At 53.8% G+C, this 19805-nt stretch overlaps 1 protein-coding gene across 1 annotated transcript; it reads right to left on the reverse strand.

The window, feature by feature from the left end:
- Nucleotides 1-707: 707 nt before the first annotated feature.
- EPX (eosinophil peroxidase) lies at nt 708-14849 on the reverse strand. Its single transcript, XM_060080586.1, has 13 exons — nt 14765-14849; nt 14564-14657; nt 14191-14366; nt 13929-14046; nt 13711-13840; nt 12646-12852; nt 7421-7739; nt 5772-5932; nt 5161-5416; nt 4568-4738; nt 2192-2429; nt 1416-1628; nt 708-1103 (listed from the first exon to the last, which is right to left on the reverse strand). The coding sequence occupies exons 1-12, from the start codon at nt 14838-14840 to the stop codon at nt 1427-1429; spliced, it is 2148 nt and encodes a 715-aa protein (XP_059936569.1). The 5' UTR covers nt 14841-14849; the 3' UTR covers nt 708-1103; nt 1416-1426.
- Nucleotides 14850-19805: the final 4956 nt, after the last annotated feature.

Raw genomic sequence — 19805 nt, forward strand, 5'->3', positions numbered from 1 at the left:
TGTGGCCCCCATATGGTCCCCGTCTTCCTATGTCAGACACTGCAAGTGACCGTCGCAACAAGACAGGCTTTTTGGCTTGAGGCCAGTTTGGGGGGGGAAAGCCCAAAGCCAGCTCCGTCCCCGACTCAGCCTCCTCTCCGGCCTGTCTCACGGTCTCAGTGGCAGAGGACAGCGGTGCGTCCTGCTCCACACCTGCTTTACACGTGGTGGCCCGAGACAAGAAGGCAGGCGAGAGAGAGCGTACGCTCCTGGCCCGGGAACCCCGCCTGCTCTTCCCAGGGGAGCCCCCGCTTCCTGCTGGGGGCTTGTCTCTGTAGTACATGAAGGCTGAAGGCAGTGCCCAGTCCTTGCTGCTAGCTAGCTGTCATCTGTTGTCGTGGCTTTTGTACATAAAACCTGTTTATACTGACGGACGTTCTGTCGGCCGGTTTTCCGCTCAGGTCGCTTTCATGGACAAGGTTTTCTCCTTATCGTCGGGGCCCCTAACGCCGGTGCCCTTCCCTGCCCTGTCCTGCTCCACAGTGTTTCTTTCGATGCTCTAAACGCAGCCCCCAGGAGAGGCTTTAAGGTTAGTGCCAGCTGCGTCTTAGCAGCACTCCTCTTAAACATCTGGAGCAACGCATGGGGCTGAGGTCCAGCCCCCGAGCCCGATGCAGAAACCAACTTCTGCCCTCAGGGGTGCTTTATTGGTAGAAGCAGAGTGTGCTGTGCAGCCTGCAGGCTCCAGAGAAAGACCACGGGGTGGCTGGAGGCTGGGACTCTGTGGCCTCCCAGTCGTAGGCAGGGGTCAGGGACAGGGTGGGAAAGAGATGAAAGTGGCTGGAGATGAAGATGACTCTTCTTGCCTGGGCCTCAGGACCCCCTTGCTTAGCTCACGAGCGCTTGCACCTGGAGCTGACATGTGACCTGATACATAAGAGGCTCGCGTGGCAGGGGGGTTCATTGCTGCTGGGGGCCCTGGCCGTCACTCCCAGCCAGAGAACCAGCTCTGAGCTATAGCCAGCAAAAGCATCAGCAGGAAGCAGTTGCTCCAGGAGAGGAGGTAGCCTTGTGGTCCTCCCCAGGTTTCCTTGTCTCCAAGGTCGGAGGCTTGGGATGGACTCCTGTGGAAGCAGCACAAGTGGGCAAGTGAGGAACTCGCTGGTTGTCCAGAGATTGAGCTGTTCTTAGGGTGTTGATGATCGAGCTGAGGCTAGTTGGATACTTCTTAATTGCCCCCTCAAAGTCCTGGGCCCTGGGGTTAACTATCAGCCCAGAGGCTAGCATACTGGGAAGCCACTGTGAAAGCGTGATCTGTTGCCAGAGACAAGTTCTGTTGTTTCTGCTTAGGGGCCTGAGAGGACTCAGCTGTCCTGTCCAGGGAAGGATGTGAGGGCCTGGCCCAGCCCAGGGATGTTGCAGGAGGTGCCCCTTACCTGCAGAAGCCTCATCTGCCTTTCCAGGCTGACAGGTTCAGGCGGGGGATGCAGGTGCAGGGCACCAAGTCCTGGGGGTAGACGTTGGCCCTGAAGATGTCCCTCGGAACGGTGGCGATAGCGGTGTTGCCGCACACAACTCGAGACAAGGAAACGTGCCTCAGGGCCGTGCGCTGTCTCTTGGTGAAAACACCCTGTTTCTCCCACCAGAACCTACCAAGACAGTGGAGAGATGGGGGTGAAGTTTGGCGGGGATGAACAGGAATGAGCACCTGCTGTGTGTGAGGTACTTTACATACACTATCTCATTCAATTCTCCAAAATCCCTGCAAAATAGGTATGATTCCCATTTTATAAAGGAAGAAACAAGTTCAGCAGTCTAGTAAATTGCCCAGTATTAATTGCACAGTAATTTAAGTAGCCAGGACTGGATGTGAACCCAGGTAAATGCCAAATCCAAATAAGTCAAGTCTTAAACCACAAGCTTATTGGAGGGAAACCAGATTTAGCCTTTGTGCCCATGTTTTCTGGGATCCTTAAGCCTGGAACAGTGAGGCTGAGAAGTCTCTCTCCTGAGCTAAAGGTGCCTCCAACTCAGGCAAGCGCTCTCTCTGCCTCTTACCAAGCTCTCCAGGGAGGAGCTCCTGGTCTCAGATCCTGTGTACTTGGAAGAGATGAAGCTAAAAGGAGTACTTTCTCTCATTGCTGAGCCTTGAAATTCTAATGCTTTTCTGCCCTGCCTCTGGGGCTGGTCCCTTTAGGGTAGGGGCACTTACCTGTCTCCATTCCGGGCTCTTCTGAACTGGTTCTCAAAAAGACAAGCCAGAAGAGGCCCCACTCGGGCCCCTGGCAAAAGAGGCTCTGCGATGGCCCCAATCCAGATGTCAATGTTGGCAGGTGTTCCGTAGAGATTCAGGAACTTCCTCGCCAAACCCTGGTTTTTCAGAACCTGGCTAAGCTGTGCCAGATTCCGGGGCTGGGAGAGCCTGCAGAAGTGCCTCCAAGCATTGTACCCTGTAGGGAAAGGGGACAGGAGCGGTTTAGTCTTACTCCTGCGGATTCCCATTAGCTTCTGCTCGCTGCGATTTCTCCTGAGGGAGCTCTGTGGTCAGGCAATACTGGGCAGAACAAAATCCCTGCTGGCAGAAGCGGCCTTGAACCTTCCAAAGACCACACCACTGCCCTCTTAACTTTCAGTGCGAGCAGACAACCATGCTTTGTGCACACACTGAGGAGTGCGTCCTAATGTAAGAAGCTGTCGTAACCCAACGCTCACAATCACAGTGATATTATCGTGGCATTAATCAGGCACAAGTAAGACATTACCTAGAACAGAAAAGACTCAGATTTGTAGAATGCCCGAATGAATAAATGAGCGAATGAACCAAGAAATGAAGAACATGGATAAAATTAATCGACTCAGAAGAGGACCACATGCTATATGATTCCATTTATATGAAAGGTCCAGAATAGGCAAATATGTAGAGATAGAAGATTAGTCATTGTCGGGCTGGAGTGGGGATGGGGAGTGACTATCATTACTAGGTTTCTTTTGTGAGTAATGAAAATGTTGTGATATTAGATATGATGCACAACCCTAAATATACTAAAATCATTGAATTATATACTTTACATTGGTAAATTTTGTGATATGTTAATTATATCTCTATAATTTAAAATTAAAAATTTTAACTAAAATTAAAAAATTTTTTTCACCTACTCAGAAACTAACAAAGACCATGCTGATTTCTCAGCCATCAGGATCCCACACCAGGACAAGTCACATGATATGATGGGGACCATTAAGATAGGAGGAAGATAGCTTTGCCAGGACTCAAAGAAACACCAGCCCAACGTTGTCCATTGAACTACAACTCCCAAACACCATCCCCCAAGCTGAACAAAAGAAAACCATATAATGTTTCACCATTACTGAGCACTGCTGTGTGGGTATCTCTCAGGATCCTCACGTTTTTGTGAGGTACTTTGTAATCCCAATGTTATCAAAATGGATATTCGCTGAGCTTGAGCAACTGTGACTTTTCCAAGGTCACCCCACCATTAAGTGGAGTTCAGACCAGGCCTTCCAATTCCAAATTTGGGAAGCGATTGGAGGAGACTGCAAGAGCTGGGATCAGGACGCTATTTCTGGGACAGTTAGAGGGTACAGAAACTCACTGTGTGGCAGCTTGGGCAGCTAGCGATATCAGATCTCCAGCAGGGGGCACCCATCACACTAGCTGTCAGGACCACCCAAGCGTAGGGAAGGAAAGAAACTCAGGTTCTTGAGTGCCTGCTGTGTGCCAGCCAGGGGCTGTGTTAGGTGCCGTAGAAATTGCCCACCCTTTATTATTCATGGCCCCAAATGAGCAGAGGCAGATGGGGCTTCGGGTTGTGTTTAGACAGGGACGTAGGAGATGGGGAGAGGGAGAGATGAGTGAGGCTGTGGCCAAAGCCTTCCCCTAACACCGTGGATTGAGCAGGGGGGCGAAAGGAGAAATTTTGAAACTACTTCCTAGTTGTGTGGGCTTGGGCCAATGACTAGCTGTCTCTGAGTTTATTTTCTCATTTATAAAAATGTCTGTCACAGCTGCTTTTCAAGGTCATTGGGAGGGCTAAAAGAGTTAATATCCATTAAAGATCCTAGCAAAGTGCCTACGTTTTCTTATTTCCTGAGATGAAGTCTTTCTGTGGCCTCGCCAACAACCAAGGCAGTCTGTCTTTTACTCCGCCTGTTCCCTGCCTCTCAGGCTCTTTGCCCAATTAGAGCCAAGAGCCAGTTTCTATATCCCTGGAACTGCCTCCCTGGATCTTGCCAGGGTGATGGGGCATGGAGCAGCTCTTCCCTGCCTTTTAAAGCCATTGTTTTTCTCTATTTGGAAAGTCCTGATCTCCTTTGTTCAGCTCCTGTGTCCAAGTCCTGGTCCTGTTGTGACCCTAAAGCTAGAGACCCTATGGAGGACGGAGAAGATGTGGCAGAACAGCAACAAGGAGGTCTCAGGGATGCTTTGTTGCATCAGCCTCAGCGCATCCTGTAGACAGTCCCAGTCAGAAAGGAGGCGCCAAGGGTCTTCTCTGAACCCTCCCCTCAACCAGCCATCACCAGCAACCCTGCTCTGGGGAAGCCTGGGAAGGGGGGGCAGCCCCCTCACCTGGGAGGCCATGGTCCTGGCTCCGCTGCATGTTGAGAGCTGCCAGGTCCAGCCCGATCCTTCTCACCTGCTGAAACAGCCGGTCTCGGAGCTCATCCACCATCATGGAATCTTGACGGTTCAGCTTGGCAGGGGTGGCCATGAGGCCTCGGAGGATGGGGTCGATGCCACCTGGTGGCGGGGAACATGAGCAACACAGACTGGACCAGCCTTTTGGAAGCCCCTAGGGTCATCACATGATGCCAAGCTAGCTCAGAGCTGGACAAGCCAGTCGCTTACATTCTATAATGTTTGTATCCGGAAACGGTGGCCTGGGTGGACATGAAGGGAGCTGGAGCCGGCAAGAAAAGCAATCACCCCCACTTCTCCGAGAAGGAGTGGAAGGCAAGCTCCTTTCAGGGCCACAACCACCAGTCTCCTCCCCTTTTAGAAATCCTCTAATCCTGGAGGGGATGGGAGGCCCGTGACTGAAGGTCTTGGTGGCACCTGCCTTGTTTTCACTCGCTTGGGGAGATGATTAGCAGTAGCCTGGCCTCCGGCACTAAGCTGGGCCCCACCCCCTCGCCCTGTCTGCCTCTGGAAAACCTGGTCACCTTCGTGCACGATTCGCCAGCTGGCGAAGAAGGCGGAGCTGAGTGGGACCCGCGAGTAGGGTGCTGAGGCCCGGTACTGGCTGTCCAGGCGGAACATGAAGGGCTGGATCGTGGTGTGGCCGAAGCGGAAGGCCAGCGTGAAGACGTTGGCCACACGGGGGTCTATATTGGAGCAGTACCCCTGGTAGGGCCCCAGGGTTTTCCTGGCCCTGGCCTTTCCCAGAACCAAGGGCAGAAAGTCCCGGTAGGTGATGATCTGGAAGACAAGATGGAGGAGGAACGTTACCTTAGTGGCCACCCACCCCACTCCCCTGCCTTTGGACAGACGTTTTGCTTTTCGAAGTGCTGCTCAGACATACTGATTCTTTATTGGCAGTATGTCAAATGTGGTGATGTTAACCTCCCATTGTCTGATGGAGATACTGAGGCCCGGAGAGGCTGGGTGACATGAACGGGGTCACAGAGAGAGTGAGCGGCAGTGTTGGGGATACAGGTCAGATCTCAAGAACACTTCCAATCACCCAGACCTAGCTGACTTGGGGCACATCCCCCAGGATGGCTTCTCACGCCAGATTGCCTTCTAAGGGATGCTGGGACCCAGGGCCCCCTACCTGGACCATGGCCCCCACGATCTTCCGAGCCTCCTGGTACAGCTTGTATCCGGTCCACTGAGGATTCAGGTGTCTCAGCTCAGTTGCCAGCCGGTTGTGCTCTCGCACAAAGAGGGTGTGCATGGCTGCCAGTTTCGGGGTTTCGGATGACCGGCTGTCACCTTGAAAACCCCAAGTTCAGAGTCACCATAGTCCTTCCCAGAGCAATGTCTTTCTGCTAAGGCAGACAGAGCTCTGGGGACTAGAAAGAGGTGGTGGGATTCTGTGACCTGGGCCCAATTCCTGGCCCTCACTGGGCCTCCATCTCCTCAGCTGTGCTGTGAGGCTCCACTCACAAACACAATGGGCCAGGAGTGGGAGGACAACGGCGTCTCGGGTCCCTAAGTTACTGGAATGAGTTCGCGTGAGGTGACACAGGGCAGCTGCTGGTCTTGGGCGGGAGCCCTTTTGCCTAATGATGCTGCTCTGCAGGATTACCAGATCCACAGCTTGTGGAGGGTCCTGGGTGACCCTAGGAACCTGTCCTGTGGGTTGCATCCTTCTGCACGTTCTCTTCCGGGGGCTGGACCTCCCCCCAACTTTGGGCTTGGTGTCATGCTGCTCTCCCCAGGGAGCCCCACGGAAGGAGAAAGAAGGAAGTTTGGGCAGAGCCTGTTCCTGTAGCCAGACCTTCTCCTAGAGGCCGGGGAGGAAGGTACGCTCCTGAAGGTGGCCTTACACACAGTCACCTGCTGGCTCTGAACTAAGCCCTTGTGTGTGGTCTTATTCAATCTACTCTTAAGTAAACCTCTGGTGAAGGCGCATGCCGCTCTTGCCAGGAGCCAAGAAACATACAATCCTTAGAAAAGGGGCTGCAGCTGACGCCCTGCAAAGGAGGTGGTGGAGCAGCGTGGAAAGAGCCCAGGCCCGGCCACTACACTGACTTAAGTCCTCACTGCGGACTCTGCCATCTGACACTCTGCTCTGGAGCGCATTAGTTCTCTTCCCTGAGTGTCTCATCTGCAAAACGAGGGTGCTAATAATGCCCTCCTTTCAGGGCTGCTGTAAGGATTAGACATGGCACATTTAAACATATTAAATAACCAGAAGCAATGCCCATCATTATGATAACCAGCATGGGGGGCAGGGGCAAAGACCCCCAGCAGAGTTCAGATTATGCATCCAGAAGAAGGTACCAGGTGACCGTCTCTAGCAAGAGCAGGGGGGGGAAACTGAAGATTCTAAGGGAATTTAGCCCAGAGAAGAAAAAAAAGTTAGGCGGAAGTGAAAGCGAGTTTCAGGTTATTGAAGAGGCTATTGCTGTGTGAAAGAGCTTTTTCTCCGAGGTTCTAGAAGCATGATGAAGAGCAACAGATGGGCAGTGGATCAAAATGGGGGGGAGGGGCTTTCTGCAGTCAGGGCCGCACCAGATGGACAGCAGAGGGGGTGAGAGCCCCTAATCACCAAAGAGAGTCAGGTGGTGATCTCCAGCCACACACCGGGTTCACAAAGGGACTCCTGCCAACTTACTGATTCTGGGATGACGATGCACAGATCTGTGCGCCTAATATTGAGGTCTGAAGCCGTGCACCCCCATCGAGTCCCACGGGGCTTTCCCAACCCGGAACCCAGGGACTGGCTGTTTCCTCCTTCCGTCCTCCCAGTCTGACCTGCCAGGAAGCAGGGGATGTTCGCGGTGCGGTTGGTGAGCAGGCAGGGGTCTTCGTGCAGGTTGTCAAAGGGCAGCAGGGCCCGGCCGTTGTCATGGAAGCGGGTGTTGACGGCCAGCAGCCCCAGCTGGTTGGTCAGGTTGCGCAGCTTCATGGCCAAGAGGTCCTCGCTGCCGTACACCATGCTGGCGTCCACGAAGGAGGTGAGCGCGTTGATCTGGTTGCGGACTTTGTTCTTGTTTTGGGGGCACGAGGGTGCCGAGCGGAAGAAAGGGATGCAGTCATACTGGTTCGTGATGCGGGGGTCATTGGGCGGAATCTGAGGTGGAAGAGGAGCCAGTGACGCTGGGGCCCCTCCCGAGCAAGCTCGCTCCTCCTGGTCATCCCCCACCTGCTTCAAAACCTTGCTCTTAAAACTCCCTTTTTCCAGGAAGCCCTCCTTGACTCATCCAGACTCACGCTGCTCACCAGGTCATCTGAGCATCCTTAGCACGTTGTGTCATAGAGGCATGAAAGGTTAGAAATGGACGAGGCCTTAGATCCTCATTTACAGGTGGGGAAACGGAGGCTCAGAGAGGGGAAGTGACAACTCGTTAGCGGGAGAGGAGGGATGAGAACCTAGTTCTCCTGACATGAGGCTTGTGCTCCTTTCATTCCATTCAATTCAACAGACATTTCCTAAGCCCCTTTCTGTGCCGGGTGCCTCGGAGACTGTGAAGGTCGAGGAAACCCAGGACAGGTTGCAGGAAGCTGGCAATTCAGTGAAAACAGACCTGCACATAGAGTAATGTAACTCTAAATTGAGGCGGCATTTCCTATGCTTGGTTTAAAAGAGCTAGGGAGACCTTCAAGACGGCGGAGGAGTAAGACGTGGAGATCACCTTCCCACAAATACATCAGAAATACCTCCACATGCGGAACAGCTCCTACAGAACACCTACTGAACGCTGAGAGAAGACCTCAGACTTCCCCAAAGGCAAGAAACTCCCCACGTACCTGGGTAGAGCAAAAGAAAACAGAAAACACGGAGACAAAAGAATAGGGCCGGGACCTGCACCAGTGGGAGGGAGCCGTGAAGGAGAAACGGTTTCCACACACTAGGAGCCCCTTCGCGGGCGGAGCCTGCAGGGGGGCGGAGGCGGGGAGCTTTGGAGCCACGGAGGAGACCGCAGCCACAGGGGTGCGGAGGGCAAAGCGGAGAGATTCCCGCACAGAGGACCGGTGCCGACCGCCACTCACCAGCCCGAGAGGCTTGTCTGCTCGGCCGCCGGGGCGGACGGGGCTGGAGGCTGAGGCTCGGGCTTCGGCGTGAACACAGCCTGAAGGGGGTTAGTGCACCACGGCCAGCCGGGAGGGAGTCCGGGAAAAACTCTGGAGCTGCCGAAGAGGCAAGAGGCTTTTCCTTCCCTCTTTGTTTCCTGGTGCGCGAGGAGAGGGGATTCAGAGCGCTGCTGAAAGGAGCTCCAGAGACGGGCGCGAGCCGCGGCTGAAAGCGCGGACCCCAGAGAGGGGCGTGGGACGCTGGGGCTGCTGCCGCCGCCACCAAGAAGCCCGTGTGCGAGCGCAGGTCACTCTCCACACCTCCCCTCCCGGGAGCCTGTGCTGCCCGCCACCGCCACGGTCCCGGGCTCCACAGACCACATCCCCGGGAGAACGCACGGGCGCGCCTCGTGCTGACGCAACGTCACGCCGGCCTCCGCCGATGCACGCTCGCCCCGCCTCCACGCCCCTCCCTCCCCGCCCCGGCCTGAGTGAGCCAGAGCCCCCGAAGCGGCTGCTCCTTTAACCCAGTCCCGTCTGAGTGGGAACAGACGCCCTCAGGAGACCTACACGCAGAGGTGGGGCCAAATCCAAAGCTGAGCCCCGGGAGCTGTGCGAACAAAGAAGAGAAAGGGGAATCTCTCCCAGCAGCCTCGGGAGCAGCGGATTAAAGCTCCGCAATCAACTTGATGTACCCTGCGTCTGTGGAACACCTGAATAGACAACGAATCATCCCAAATTGAGGTGGACTTCGGGAGCAACTGTAGACTTGGGGTTTGCTTTTTGCATCTAATTTATTTCTGGTTTTATGTTTATCTTATTTTAGTATTTAGAGTTTATTATCATTGGTAGATTTGTTTATTGATTTAGTTGCTCTTTTCCATTTTTTTATGTATATAGATATATATTTTTTTTCCTTTTTCTCTATTTGTGAGTGTATATGTGTATGCTTCTTTGTGTGAGTTTGTCTGTATAGCTTTGCTTTTACCATTTGTCCTAGGGTTCTATCTTTTTTTTTTTTTTTGGTAGTTATTGTTGTTGTTGGTTTGGTTTTTTTTTTTTTTGTTTTTTTGCAGTACGCGGGCCTCTCACTGCTGTGCCCTCTCCCGTTGTGGAGCACAGGCTCCGGGCGCGCAGGCTCAGCGGCCATGGCTCACGGACCCAGCCGCTCTGCGGCATGTGGGATCTTCCCGGACCGGGGCACGAACCCGTGTCCCCTGCATCGGCGGGTGGACTCTCAACCACTGCACCACCAGGGAAGCCCTGTTGTTGTTTTTACTATAGTTTTAAGCGCTTGTTATCATTGGTAGATTTGTTTTTTGGTTTGTTGCTCTCTTCTTTCTTTTTTTTTATTACTTAAGAATCTTTTGAATTTTTAATACATTTTTTTATTTTAATAACTTTATTTTCTTTCTCTCTTTCTTTCTTTCTTTCTTTTTCTTTCTTTCTTTTTTTCTCCCTTTTCTTCTGATCCATGTGGCTGACAGGGTCTTGGTGCTCTGGCTGGGTGTCAGGCCTGTGCCTCTGAGGTGGGAGAGCTGAGTTCAGGACAGTGGTCCACCAGAGACCTCCCAGCTCCATGTAATATCAAACGGTGAAACCTCTCCCAGAGATCTCATCTCAATGCTAAGACCCAGCTCCACTCAATGACAGGCAAGCTACAGTGCTGGACACCCTATGCCAAACAACTAGCAAGACAGGAACACAACCCCACCCATTAGCAGAGAGGCTGCCTAAAATCTTAATAAGGTCACAGACACTCCAAAACACACCACCAGATGTGGACCTGCCCACCAGAAAGACAAGATCCAGCCTCATCCACCAGAACACAGGCAATAGTCCCCTCCACCAGGAAGCCTACACAACCCACTGAACCAACCTTAGCCACTGGGGACAGACACCAAAAACAATGGGAACTATGAACCTGCAGCCTGCAAAAAGGAGACCCCAAACACTGTAAATTAAGCAAAACGAGAAGACAGAGAAACACATAGCAGATGAGGGAGCAAGGCAAAAACCCACCAGACCAAACAATGAAGAGGAAATAGGCAGTCTACCTGAAAAAGAATTCAGAGTAGTGATAGTAAAGATGATGCAAAATCTTGGAAATAGAATGGAGCAAATACAAGAAACGTTTAACAAGGACCTAGAAGAACTAAAGAGCAAACAGTGATGAACAACACAATAAATGAAATTAAAAATTCTCCAGAAGGGATCAATAGCAGAATAACTGAAGCAGAAGAATGGATAAGTGACCTAGAAGATAAAACAGTGGAAATAACTACCACATAGCAGAATAAAGAAAAAAGAATGAAAAGAATTGAGGACAATCTCAGAGAGCTCTGGGACAACATTAAATGCACCGACATTCGAATTATAGGGGTCCCAGAAGAAGAAGAGAAAAAAAAAGGGACTGAGAAAGTATTTGAAGATATTACAGTTGAAAACTTCCCTAATATGGGTAAGGAAATAGTCAAAATGGCCATCATCAAAAAATCTACAAACAATAAATGCTGGAGAGGGTGTGGAGAAAAGGGAACCCTCTTGCACTGTTGGTGGGAATGTAAATTGATACAGCCACTATGGAGAACAGTATGGAGTTCCCTTAAAAAACTAAAAACAGAACCATATAACCCAACAATCCCACTACGGGGCATATACCCTGAGAAAACCATAATTCAAAAGGAGTCATGTACCACAATGTTCATTGCAGCTCTATTTACAATAGCCGGGACAGGGAAGCAACATAAGTATCCATCGACAGATGAATGGATAAAGATGTGGCACATATATACAATGGAATATTACTCAGCCATAAAAAGAAACAAAATTGAGTCATTTGTAGTGAGGTGGATGGACCTAGAGTCTGTCATACAGAGTGAAGTAAGTCAGAAAGAGAAAAACAAATACCGTATGCTAACACATATATATGGAATCTTAAAAAAAAAAAAAAAAAGGTTCTGAGGAACCTAGCGGCAGGGCAGGAATAAAGAAGCAGATGTAGAGAATGAACTTGAGGACACAGGGAGGGGGAAGGGTAAGCTGGGATGAAGTGAGAGAGTGGCATGGACATATATACACTACCAAACGTAAAATAGATAGGTAGTGGGAAGCAGCCGCATAGCACAGGGAGATCAGCTCGGTGCTTTGGGACCACCTAGAGGGGTGGGATAGGGAGGGTGGGAGGGAGATGCAAGAGGGAGGAGATATGGGGATATATGTATATGTATAGCTGATTCACTTTGTTATACAGCAGAAACTAACACACCATTGTAAAGCAATTATACGCCAATAAAGATGTTAAAAATTAAATAAATAAATAAAAGTCAAGAGCTAAAGGTATAATAGGAAGATAGGGGACAGTCCCCCAGAGGAACTTGAGGAAGGAGCCAGCCAGAGGCCCTCACATGTCATGTCGCAAGAACATTGCCCTACCCGGTAGGGGCGAGTGAATGTGTGTGTGTGTGTGCGCGTGTGTGTGTGCACAGAGGGTCCCCTCTGTCCCCAGCAGAGGCTGTGCTCCCTGGAGCCCATCTTTTCTTCCCTAGTGTCCCTCACCATCCTTGCCTCTCAGCTGAAGGAGAGCACTGTGCTCACAACCCGATCCCAGGAAATGGTGAGAACTGCAGGGCCCTCAGACCACCCCAGGAGGGAGAGAAGGGCAAGAGCTAAGAGACCCTAAAGGCTTCCCCTGTTGGAAAGGGACCCAGGGGTCAAGGCTAGTCTCAACTTCTTCCCCTTCCGTGAGGCCAGCACCGGGACCTCCTGGCAGGTTGCCCGCCCCCCCCCCCCCAAACACACACAGAACCAGGCGTCTGTGCCGGACTGTGCATCTTGTCTCTGTCTGATACTCCAGCGTCACAAGCAGCTCCTTAAGGCAGGTGTACTAGGTGCCAGATGCCCAGCCCCAGCTCTCGGCCAGAGGTGGAGGCCACATCAGGAGCCTGGGAGTCGGGGGTAAGTACCTTGATGGGGAAGCAGGGGGGCAGCTGGGCACAGGTCCTCTCACAGTCGACGCCCTCAGTGAAGGCCACTCTGGCTGGGGACTCAGGGACGAAGTTCAGGTCGTGGTCAATGAACTGGCCCCACTGCATGAACATGAGGGACCGGCCCCGGTCGGTGGTTAGCCTCTTGCTGGGGAAGCGCACGATCTGGTTGGAGACAGCTCGGACCTGGTGGGGAGACAGATCAGTGTAGGGTGCTGACTCTGCAGGGTGTCAGAGCCAACCCAGGACTCAGGGGGTGGCAGGTTGCCCCTGCTGGAGTTAACACAGTCCCTCCTCCTCCCCTGCCCTCCCCTCCCCTCTCCTGCTTTGTCCCACTTCCTATGTGGCTGTCATTCCTACAAGGATGCTCTCCAGCCCAGCTCCTGAGGACTCCAGGAGTAATTCCAGGAAGGGGACGGGCCAGGTTGGCTGGCTCAGACCCCACCAGCTTCTCCAGAGAGGTAAATAGATGAAACTGATAGATCAATTTATAGACTAATGGATAATTAGATGGTAGAACTGATTGATAGATGCAAGGATTGGTTGCTAGGTGATGGATAATCAATAGAGAATTGGATAGATGGAAAGATCAACAGAAGAAAAATTGATAAATGGATGTTGATAGATGGGTAGATGACAGATTGTTATTTTGGCATATGAATAGAAGACTGATAAATTGTTAAATGTGAAATAGTTGAGGTCAATAGATAGAACTACATTAAGATGTATTGCTTCTTATATTTAGCAAGGTACTTTGACATGAATTCTTTTGGAAAAAACAATATTGTAATGGCTAGCATTAATATATCGCATCCTACGTGGATGTTTCTATCAGACTTTATTTAATAGTCACAACAGCAATAGTAAGTGGGTTTTACTGCCATTTTACAGCTGAGGAAACTGATTCAGCTGGAGTCCTTGCCCAGAGTCATCAGCCAGCCTGTGGGACAGCCAGGTTCGAGCCCTGTCCGACTCCGGGCTGTGCTTTTACTCCCCACGTTTAGAAGAGATGGAACGTCCTCCAGCCCCTCAGCCCTGACTCACAAGGGGGAGGAGGAAGCCATTGCGCCTCTTGCCGGGGGTCCAGCCGAAGGGGAGGGACAGCCTGTCCTCATACTCGGCTGGCAGCCAGCGCGCCAGGGCCCGGTTGGAGGCCCCCAGCCATGGTCTCCTCCTGCAGTGGTGGGTGGGCTGGGGTCAGCAGGGTTGGGGAGGAGAGGAGGGAACCGCCCCCCCAGGTCACGTGCCGCCCCAGCACCCACCTGTTGTTGCATCTCCCAGTGATGGTTCGGTACTTGTCACTGCACTTCTCGGCTTCATCCTGGGGTGCACAGCCACTGGCCTGGGACAGCAGCCGCATTTGGGATTCCGTTAGCACATCTGGGGGTGGGACAGTGGGCAGGGTTCTAGCTTCTTCTAGAGCTGGTCTGTCCTGTACCTCCCATCCCTTTCCCCTCTCCCCTCCCAACACCCCAAGGCGTGCACCCTGCAAGCCCCTCCTGGCTTCCTTCCACTCCACAGTACCAGTGACATTGAAGGATCTGGACCCCTGGAATTGTAACTTCTCTTCCAGCAGTCCCAAGGCCACATGCATATAATCGGCAGCCTGAACGACAGTCCTGGTGGCCGCTGCCGGTCGTTTGAAGTAGGACAGGAGGTCCATGGGGCTGGCCAAGCCACTGTGAAGGCGCTGCTTGATGCTGCCCAGAAGAGGAGAGGACAGTCAGCACAGTGTAAACAGAAGGATGGATAGAAGGGAGGCTCTCTACCGACATGGCACTGCCCCAAGGTGCCCAGGGGCAGGTGATGGGTGAGGTGACCTTGGCTGGAGTCCATCCATCCCCCATCAGCAACCCTTCCAGGCCCATGCAGTCCCCAGACCCAGGCGCAGGCCCACCTCCTCTCAGTCTGATTGTAGGCAGCATCCACTAGCAACTTGGCCTCTTTTATGCAGCTCTGGAGGACCGAGGTCTCCACTACCCTAGGGGAGGCTGTTCAGAGGGAAGGAGGCTTAGGGTCCAGGGCAGCCACAGGTCCCTCAGACCCAAGTGCTTCCCCCTCCATTGCCCTCCTCCTTGGCTGTCCAAGGGGCTATTACCTGGGGTGGTGCCCTCAGAGAGCCGGGCCAGGAGGAGGGTGGCTAGGATCCCAACCAGGGCCAGGAGCAACTTCATCTCTGCAGTGAGACCCCAGCCACAGGGGGGTAAGCGATGACACGGGTGGGTGTCCCCTAATGCCTTCTCACCCAGAGAGGATGCTGAGCTGACCTCTCACCTCCTCCGGCTCTTCTGTGGACGTAGCTGGGAAGGGACTTTTACAGCCTGTCCTGGGGGAGGGAGGGGAACTCTGGGCCTCAGAAGCCCAGCCCCTTGAGGCGGAGCTCTGGGACTTCCTCTCGTTTTGGCGGGCGTTGTGACACCGGAGCACCCCACTTTACCCCCCACCAACCTAGAGACGTTCTTTCATCTGCTCGCTCCGTCCCCATCCTCTTTGCTGTCGGGGTCACTGATGTATTTCTCCCAGGGCCCGGAGCAGTGCCTAGAACACAGATGTTGCTCGGTGACTAGCTGCCGGGTGTGCCCCAGAAGAGCGCTGCGCCTGCTCCTGCCCCTAACTCTTTGTACGGTCTTGGGCAAGTCACTTCCCCTCTCTGAGCCTCGGTTTCCACATTCCTAAAATGGGACTTGGGCTAAATCATAGGAAAGGCCCCTCTCCTCCTCCAACAGGGCAGAAGCCGGGTCTGCCTTACCGTCGTATCTCCCCAGCCCCCAGCCCAAGGCCTGGTATTCAGTAGGTGCTCAGTAAGTTGATCAAGGGGATGAATGATGTGGGGTCAATGGTTCGGTCCCCCCCCCTTGCTCCAGCTCTCTCCAAGACGCAGGGGAAGGTGAGGTGACAGTGGAAGCAGGGCCTAGCAGTGAAAATTAAGGTGCTCATGGGCCATCTGGGGGACACAGTGCGACGTCACCGGGAAGCACCCCACGGCGTGAGGGCAGCGGGCTTCCGTGCGAGCCGAGGACCCGCCTCGGGCTTAGCGCTCCTCTGCGTGCTTCCTCAGTGCGTGTCAGTAGCAGGTGTGCACCACGTGCTGGGTGTAAATTCTGACTTTCTATGGGCTTGGTCAGCAGTGGCTTCCTTAGGGGAGGCGGCGGGCTCCGACCCACCTGGGTTTGGACCCCACCCTGCCACGGCCGGCACCACCGTGGCTGGGCCTCCATTTCTGCATCTGAAGGGTAGGACGCCCCCAGTCGGCGCTCCCCCCAGGGCCCAGGCCTGCACCCGCGCCTGGCCTTTCCTCCTGGTTTCCGCCACTGGAGGAGCCAAGCGCATCCTTTGCTCCGACCCCATCCTGGTCTGCCCGGAGAGCGCTCACCCCCGCCTCCGCGCTCAGCCCCACAGTCACCCCCGCTGCACCCTGCAGCCTGCCTGTGCTCGCCCCTTTTTCAGGTGGACGTGTCCCTCCCTTCCTCGGAGCAGTCCCGGTGCCTGCTGGGTGTCCCCGCCTCCTGCCCTCCGAGCCCCGCCCCGCCTAACGCAGCCGCCACGCCCTCCGCAGCCTCTTCCCACAGCAGCAGCATCGGCCCGCCGCCGGTTGCTCTCGAAACAGCCCCTTCAGCAGCCCCTTTCACAAGCCCCAGTTGAGGGCCTGGGCCTGCTGATCTTATCTCCTTGTCTTCAGCGGGGGCCCCTCTCCTGCACAGGGTCAGGACGGACCGTCACCGTGCAGTTGCAGCAAGCCCACCGAGTTCCTTGCTGCTGACCCCCCGTGTGACCGGGGTAGACCGCAGCGCTCCCTGGACCTCAGCTTCCAGGCCTGTGAGCGTGGGACAGTGACCCTCAGGAAGGAGAGAGATTGCAAAAATGTGGAGTGCTCCCCAGATGTGCTCACCTCCCCTGCCCTCAGGAGCCCAGATGCGCCCAGGAGATTGGAAGCTGGGGCAGGGCGTATGGAACCGAGGTCGCTCTCCTTCCAGGGTCCCCCCCACCCCCCGAGAGGACTCAGACTGAGCTCAGCTCTCCCCGCGAGAGGACTCTCATTCTTCAGCAGTAGTGAGGCGTGCACGGGTTTTGCCGCAGCTGCGGGCTGCCATGGTCCCTGGGACAAGCTTGAGACAGAACCCGGGCCCTAGGCCCATCCCTGCCATGCTGGCCCATCTCTGGGGGGTTTTGGCGTGCTGACCGCTCCAGGTGGTGATGAGAGGAAAGCAGATAGGAAGGAGCCGCCAAGAAACCCTGCACAACCCATCGATGGAGGGCGGGTTCCCAGGGCTGCAGGGCTGGACAGGCAGGCAGCGTCCGGGCAAGGGACCCTGCCCCTCCGCTGCAACCAGCTTGACCCTCTTGTCTGCTCCCAGGCTGCTGCTGGTGCTGCAGGAAGGCTCCCTCCGGGAGCCATAGCACGTTGCACCCAGGAGCTTGTCGAGAGCAGTATAGAGAGGTGATAGAGAGCTGGCCTGGGCCCAGGTCCCAGCACCGCCCTTCACCTGGCTCAGCGGCTCAGCCGCCTCAGAGCCTGCCTCCTCCCTGTCTAACTGAAGGCCTTGCTCTGTTTACCTTGCAGAGCTGTTATGGAATAAAGGTGAAACGCTACCAGGGCCAGGCGTGTAGCCGGTGCTGGACGGTGTTTGTCTGACAAGCCCTGTCGTTCCACCCTATTGCTGCTTCCTTTGCTGAGCCCGCTCCAGCAGTTACCATGAGGTGGAAGGGTGGGGGGCAGTGAGTGCAAGAGCTTTGCAGAGCATCCAGGCCCCGGTGCCTGGGGAGGAGGAGAGCAGGAAGGAAGGAAGGGAGGCCTCCAGAGCCAGGGCTGTTCAGATCCTGGTCTCCGAGCACCCTCCTGTCGCGTGCCGGCTGCCCAAGCCAGGCCACTGGAGGCCTGATGGAGGGAGAAGCCCTCCTGGGGGTCTCCAGTTTGGGGACCCGCCCCCTCTCCCGCTTTGACCTTCCCTGGGGGGCAGGCCTGGACACGCGTGGCCCTCGCCAGGTCTCACAGTGGGCAGCTGTGTCATCTGCTTTTTTTCTGTGGTCAGGGTCAGCCACACAGAGACGACAGAAGAGGAGTGTGGGCAAGGGCCACAGGTCCCTCGGATGCCCCCATGGGCTTTTCATGATGCCCACTGGGACCTCACTGGAGAGACTTTCCTCGGGGCTAAGTGGTGCCCAGTGGCGGCCTGGAGCATCTGATACGGGAGCAGACTGGTTTTTGACACCTCCTCCTTTCCACCACAAAATTAGTTTCAGTAACACTCATTAAATGGAAAAAAGTAATAATAATGGCTAGAAAGGAAATGTGTGGAAATTCTCACTTACTAAATTTGGACATAATCATCCCAGTACTGAAATAAAAATAAAATACTGCAGTACAAAAAGGAAAAGGGCTTCCCTGGTGGCGCAGTGGTTGAGAGTCCGCCTGCCGATGTAGGGGACACGGGTTCGTGCCCTGGTCCGGGAAGATCCCACATGCCGCGGAGCGGCTGGGCCCGTGAGCCATGGCCGCTGAGCCTGCGCGTCCGGAGCCTGCGCTCCGCAACGGGAGAGGCCACAACAGTGAGAGGCCCGCGTACCGCAAAAAAAAAAAATAATAAATAAAAAGGAAAAGAGTAGTGGATTAATACTCTTTCATTACATGAATGTGTTTAAATAAAGGGAAAAAACTACCTACATATTGGTGGTTTTAATACTTAATGTATCATTACAGTTTCTGTGTTCTTGATGCGTTTTTTTAGTTTTAAAATAAACAAAAAAATTTTAAAGAACAAATCTCAACATTAACGATATTCAAACTCAGTAAAATATTCACATACTAATTTAAATTTGCACTTTAAAAATATTACACTTCACAATGTGCACTCTGTTTCACTGTTTTAAATCTTAAACACAAGTTCTCCTTCCAAATGGTCACAGAGAGTGACAGAATGGAAGAAAGTCAAGTTCCGTCTCTTCATTCTTTGCAGTCACAGTCGTTAACAGTGTTTATGTTAAGCCAACCGTTTGAAAGCAAGAATACGTGATGCTGCAGGGGCTGACGTAGCGAGAGCCAGCTCGGATGATCCTGAACCCTTAGAACTTACCCTCGAAGCAAATGCAGGTAACTGAGGGAGCCACCGTATACCTGGGAATTCTCCAGATTGACTTCCGCATGGAACACAGTACCTATTAGAGGATACGCCATAAAAATGCATTCATTTGAAGCTTACACGTAGAATTGTTAAAGCAACGGTAATTGCAACAATTGTTTAGAATCTAGACCGACGAAAGATGTCTTTGGGGAGAAGCGTTTCATCACTGACATTGTTCAGAATTGCTGAGGTGTGACGAGCATAGGAAGCAGTCCAACACTCCATCCGTGCTGTTGGTACTTTTAAATTCCCTACAGACGATGCCCCCCTATCTCCTGCTCATCCTCTGCCCTGGCCTTGGTACTGGCATTTTGCCCCTTCCTCTTGCCCTCACTAAATGACAAGTCAGGAAGCTTTCAAGTCCTTCCACACACATCCCAAGTTTGGGTCCCTGGGGAGGGGGTCAAGGGGGAGCACCGGGCTCTGAGTGCCTGGGGGTGGGGAAGGGGCTGCTCATGTGCCGAACCGGGGATGAGCCCGGGCCCTTCCGGGATCCTAGTGTGCACAGTCATGGTCCGCAGGGCCTATGCACAATGTCTCTTCAGCAGCAGCCCAGGGACCCCCCAATCCTTCCACGCTCCCAGGCCCCATAGGACCTCTGCAGCCTCCACTCACCCCTCCCCACTGCCCACCACACTCCAGCCTTGACTTCCCAGAAGCTTTTTTTTTTTTTTTTTGCGGTACGCGGGCCTCTCACCGTTGTGGCCTCTCCCGTTGCGGAGCACAGGCTCCGGATGTGCAGGCCCAGCGGCCATGGCTCACGGGCCCAGCCGCTCCGCGGCATGTGGGATCTTCCCGGACCGGGGCACGAACCCGTGTCCCCTGCATCGGCAGGCGGACTCTCAACCACTGCGCCACCAGGGAAGCCCCCCGCAGAAGCTTCCTGAATGCACCATGTTCTCCCTCGCCTCTGGGTCCTCCTACGCTTTCCCTTTGCCTGACTCACCTCTACTCATCTTCACAACCCAGCTGAGACATCACCTCGTCCAGGAAGCCTTCCCTCATCCCTTTCCTGCTCAC

The sequence above is a fragment of the Mesoplodon densirostris genome, chromosome 18 (assembly GCF_025265405.1).
Source record: "Mesoplodon densirostris isolate mMesDen1 chromosome 18, mMesDen1 primary haplotype, whole genome shotgun sequence".
NCBI classification, from domain to species: Eukaryota; Metazoa; Chordata; class Mammalia; order Artiodactyla; family Ziphiidae; genus Mesoplodon; species Mesoplodon densirostris.

Bases quoted from the DNA above. Each gene is read 5' to 3' on its own strand.
- EPX (XM_060080586.1), bottom strand. From the start codon at position 14,840: ATGAAGTTGCTCCTGGCCCTGGTTGGGATCCTAGCCACCCTCCTCCTG. The intron at 14,658-14,764 runs GTAATAGCCCCT...CCCTCTGAACAG, and splicing joins CTCTGAGGGCACCACCCCAG to CCTCCCCTAGGGTAGTGGAG. The intron at 1,629-2,191 runs GTAAGTGCCCCT...CTGTCTTGGTAG, and splicing joins AGAGCCCGGAATGGAGACAG to GTTCTGGTGGGAGAAACAGG.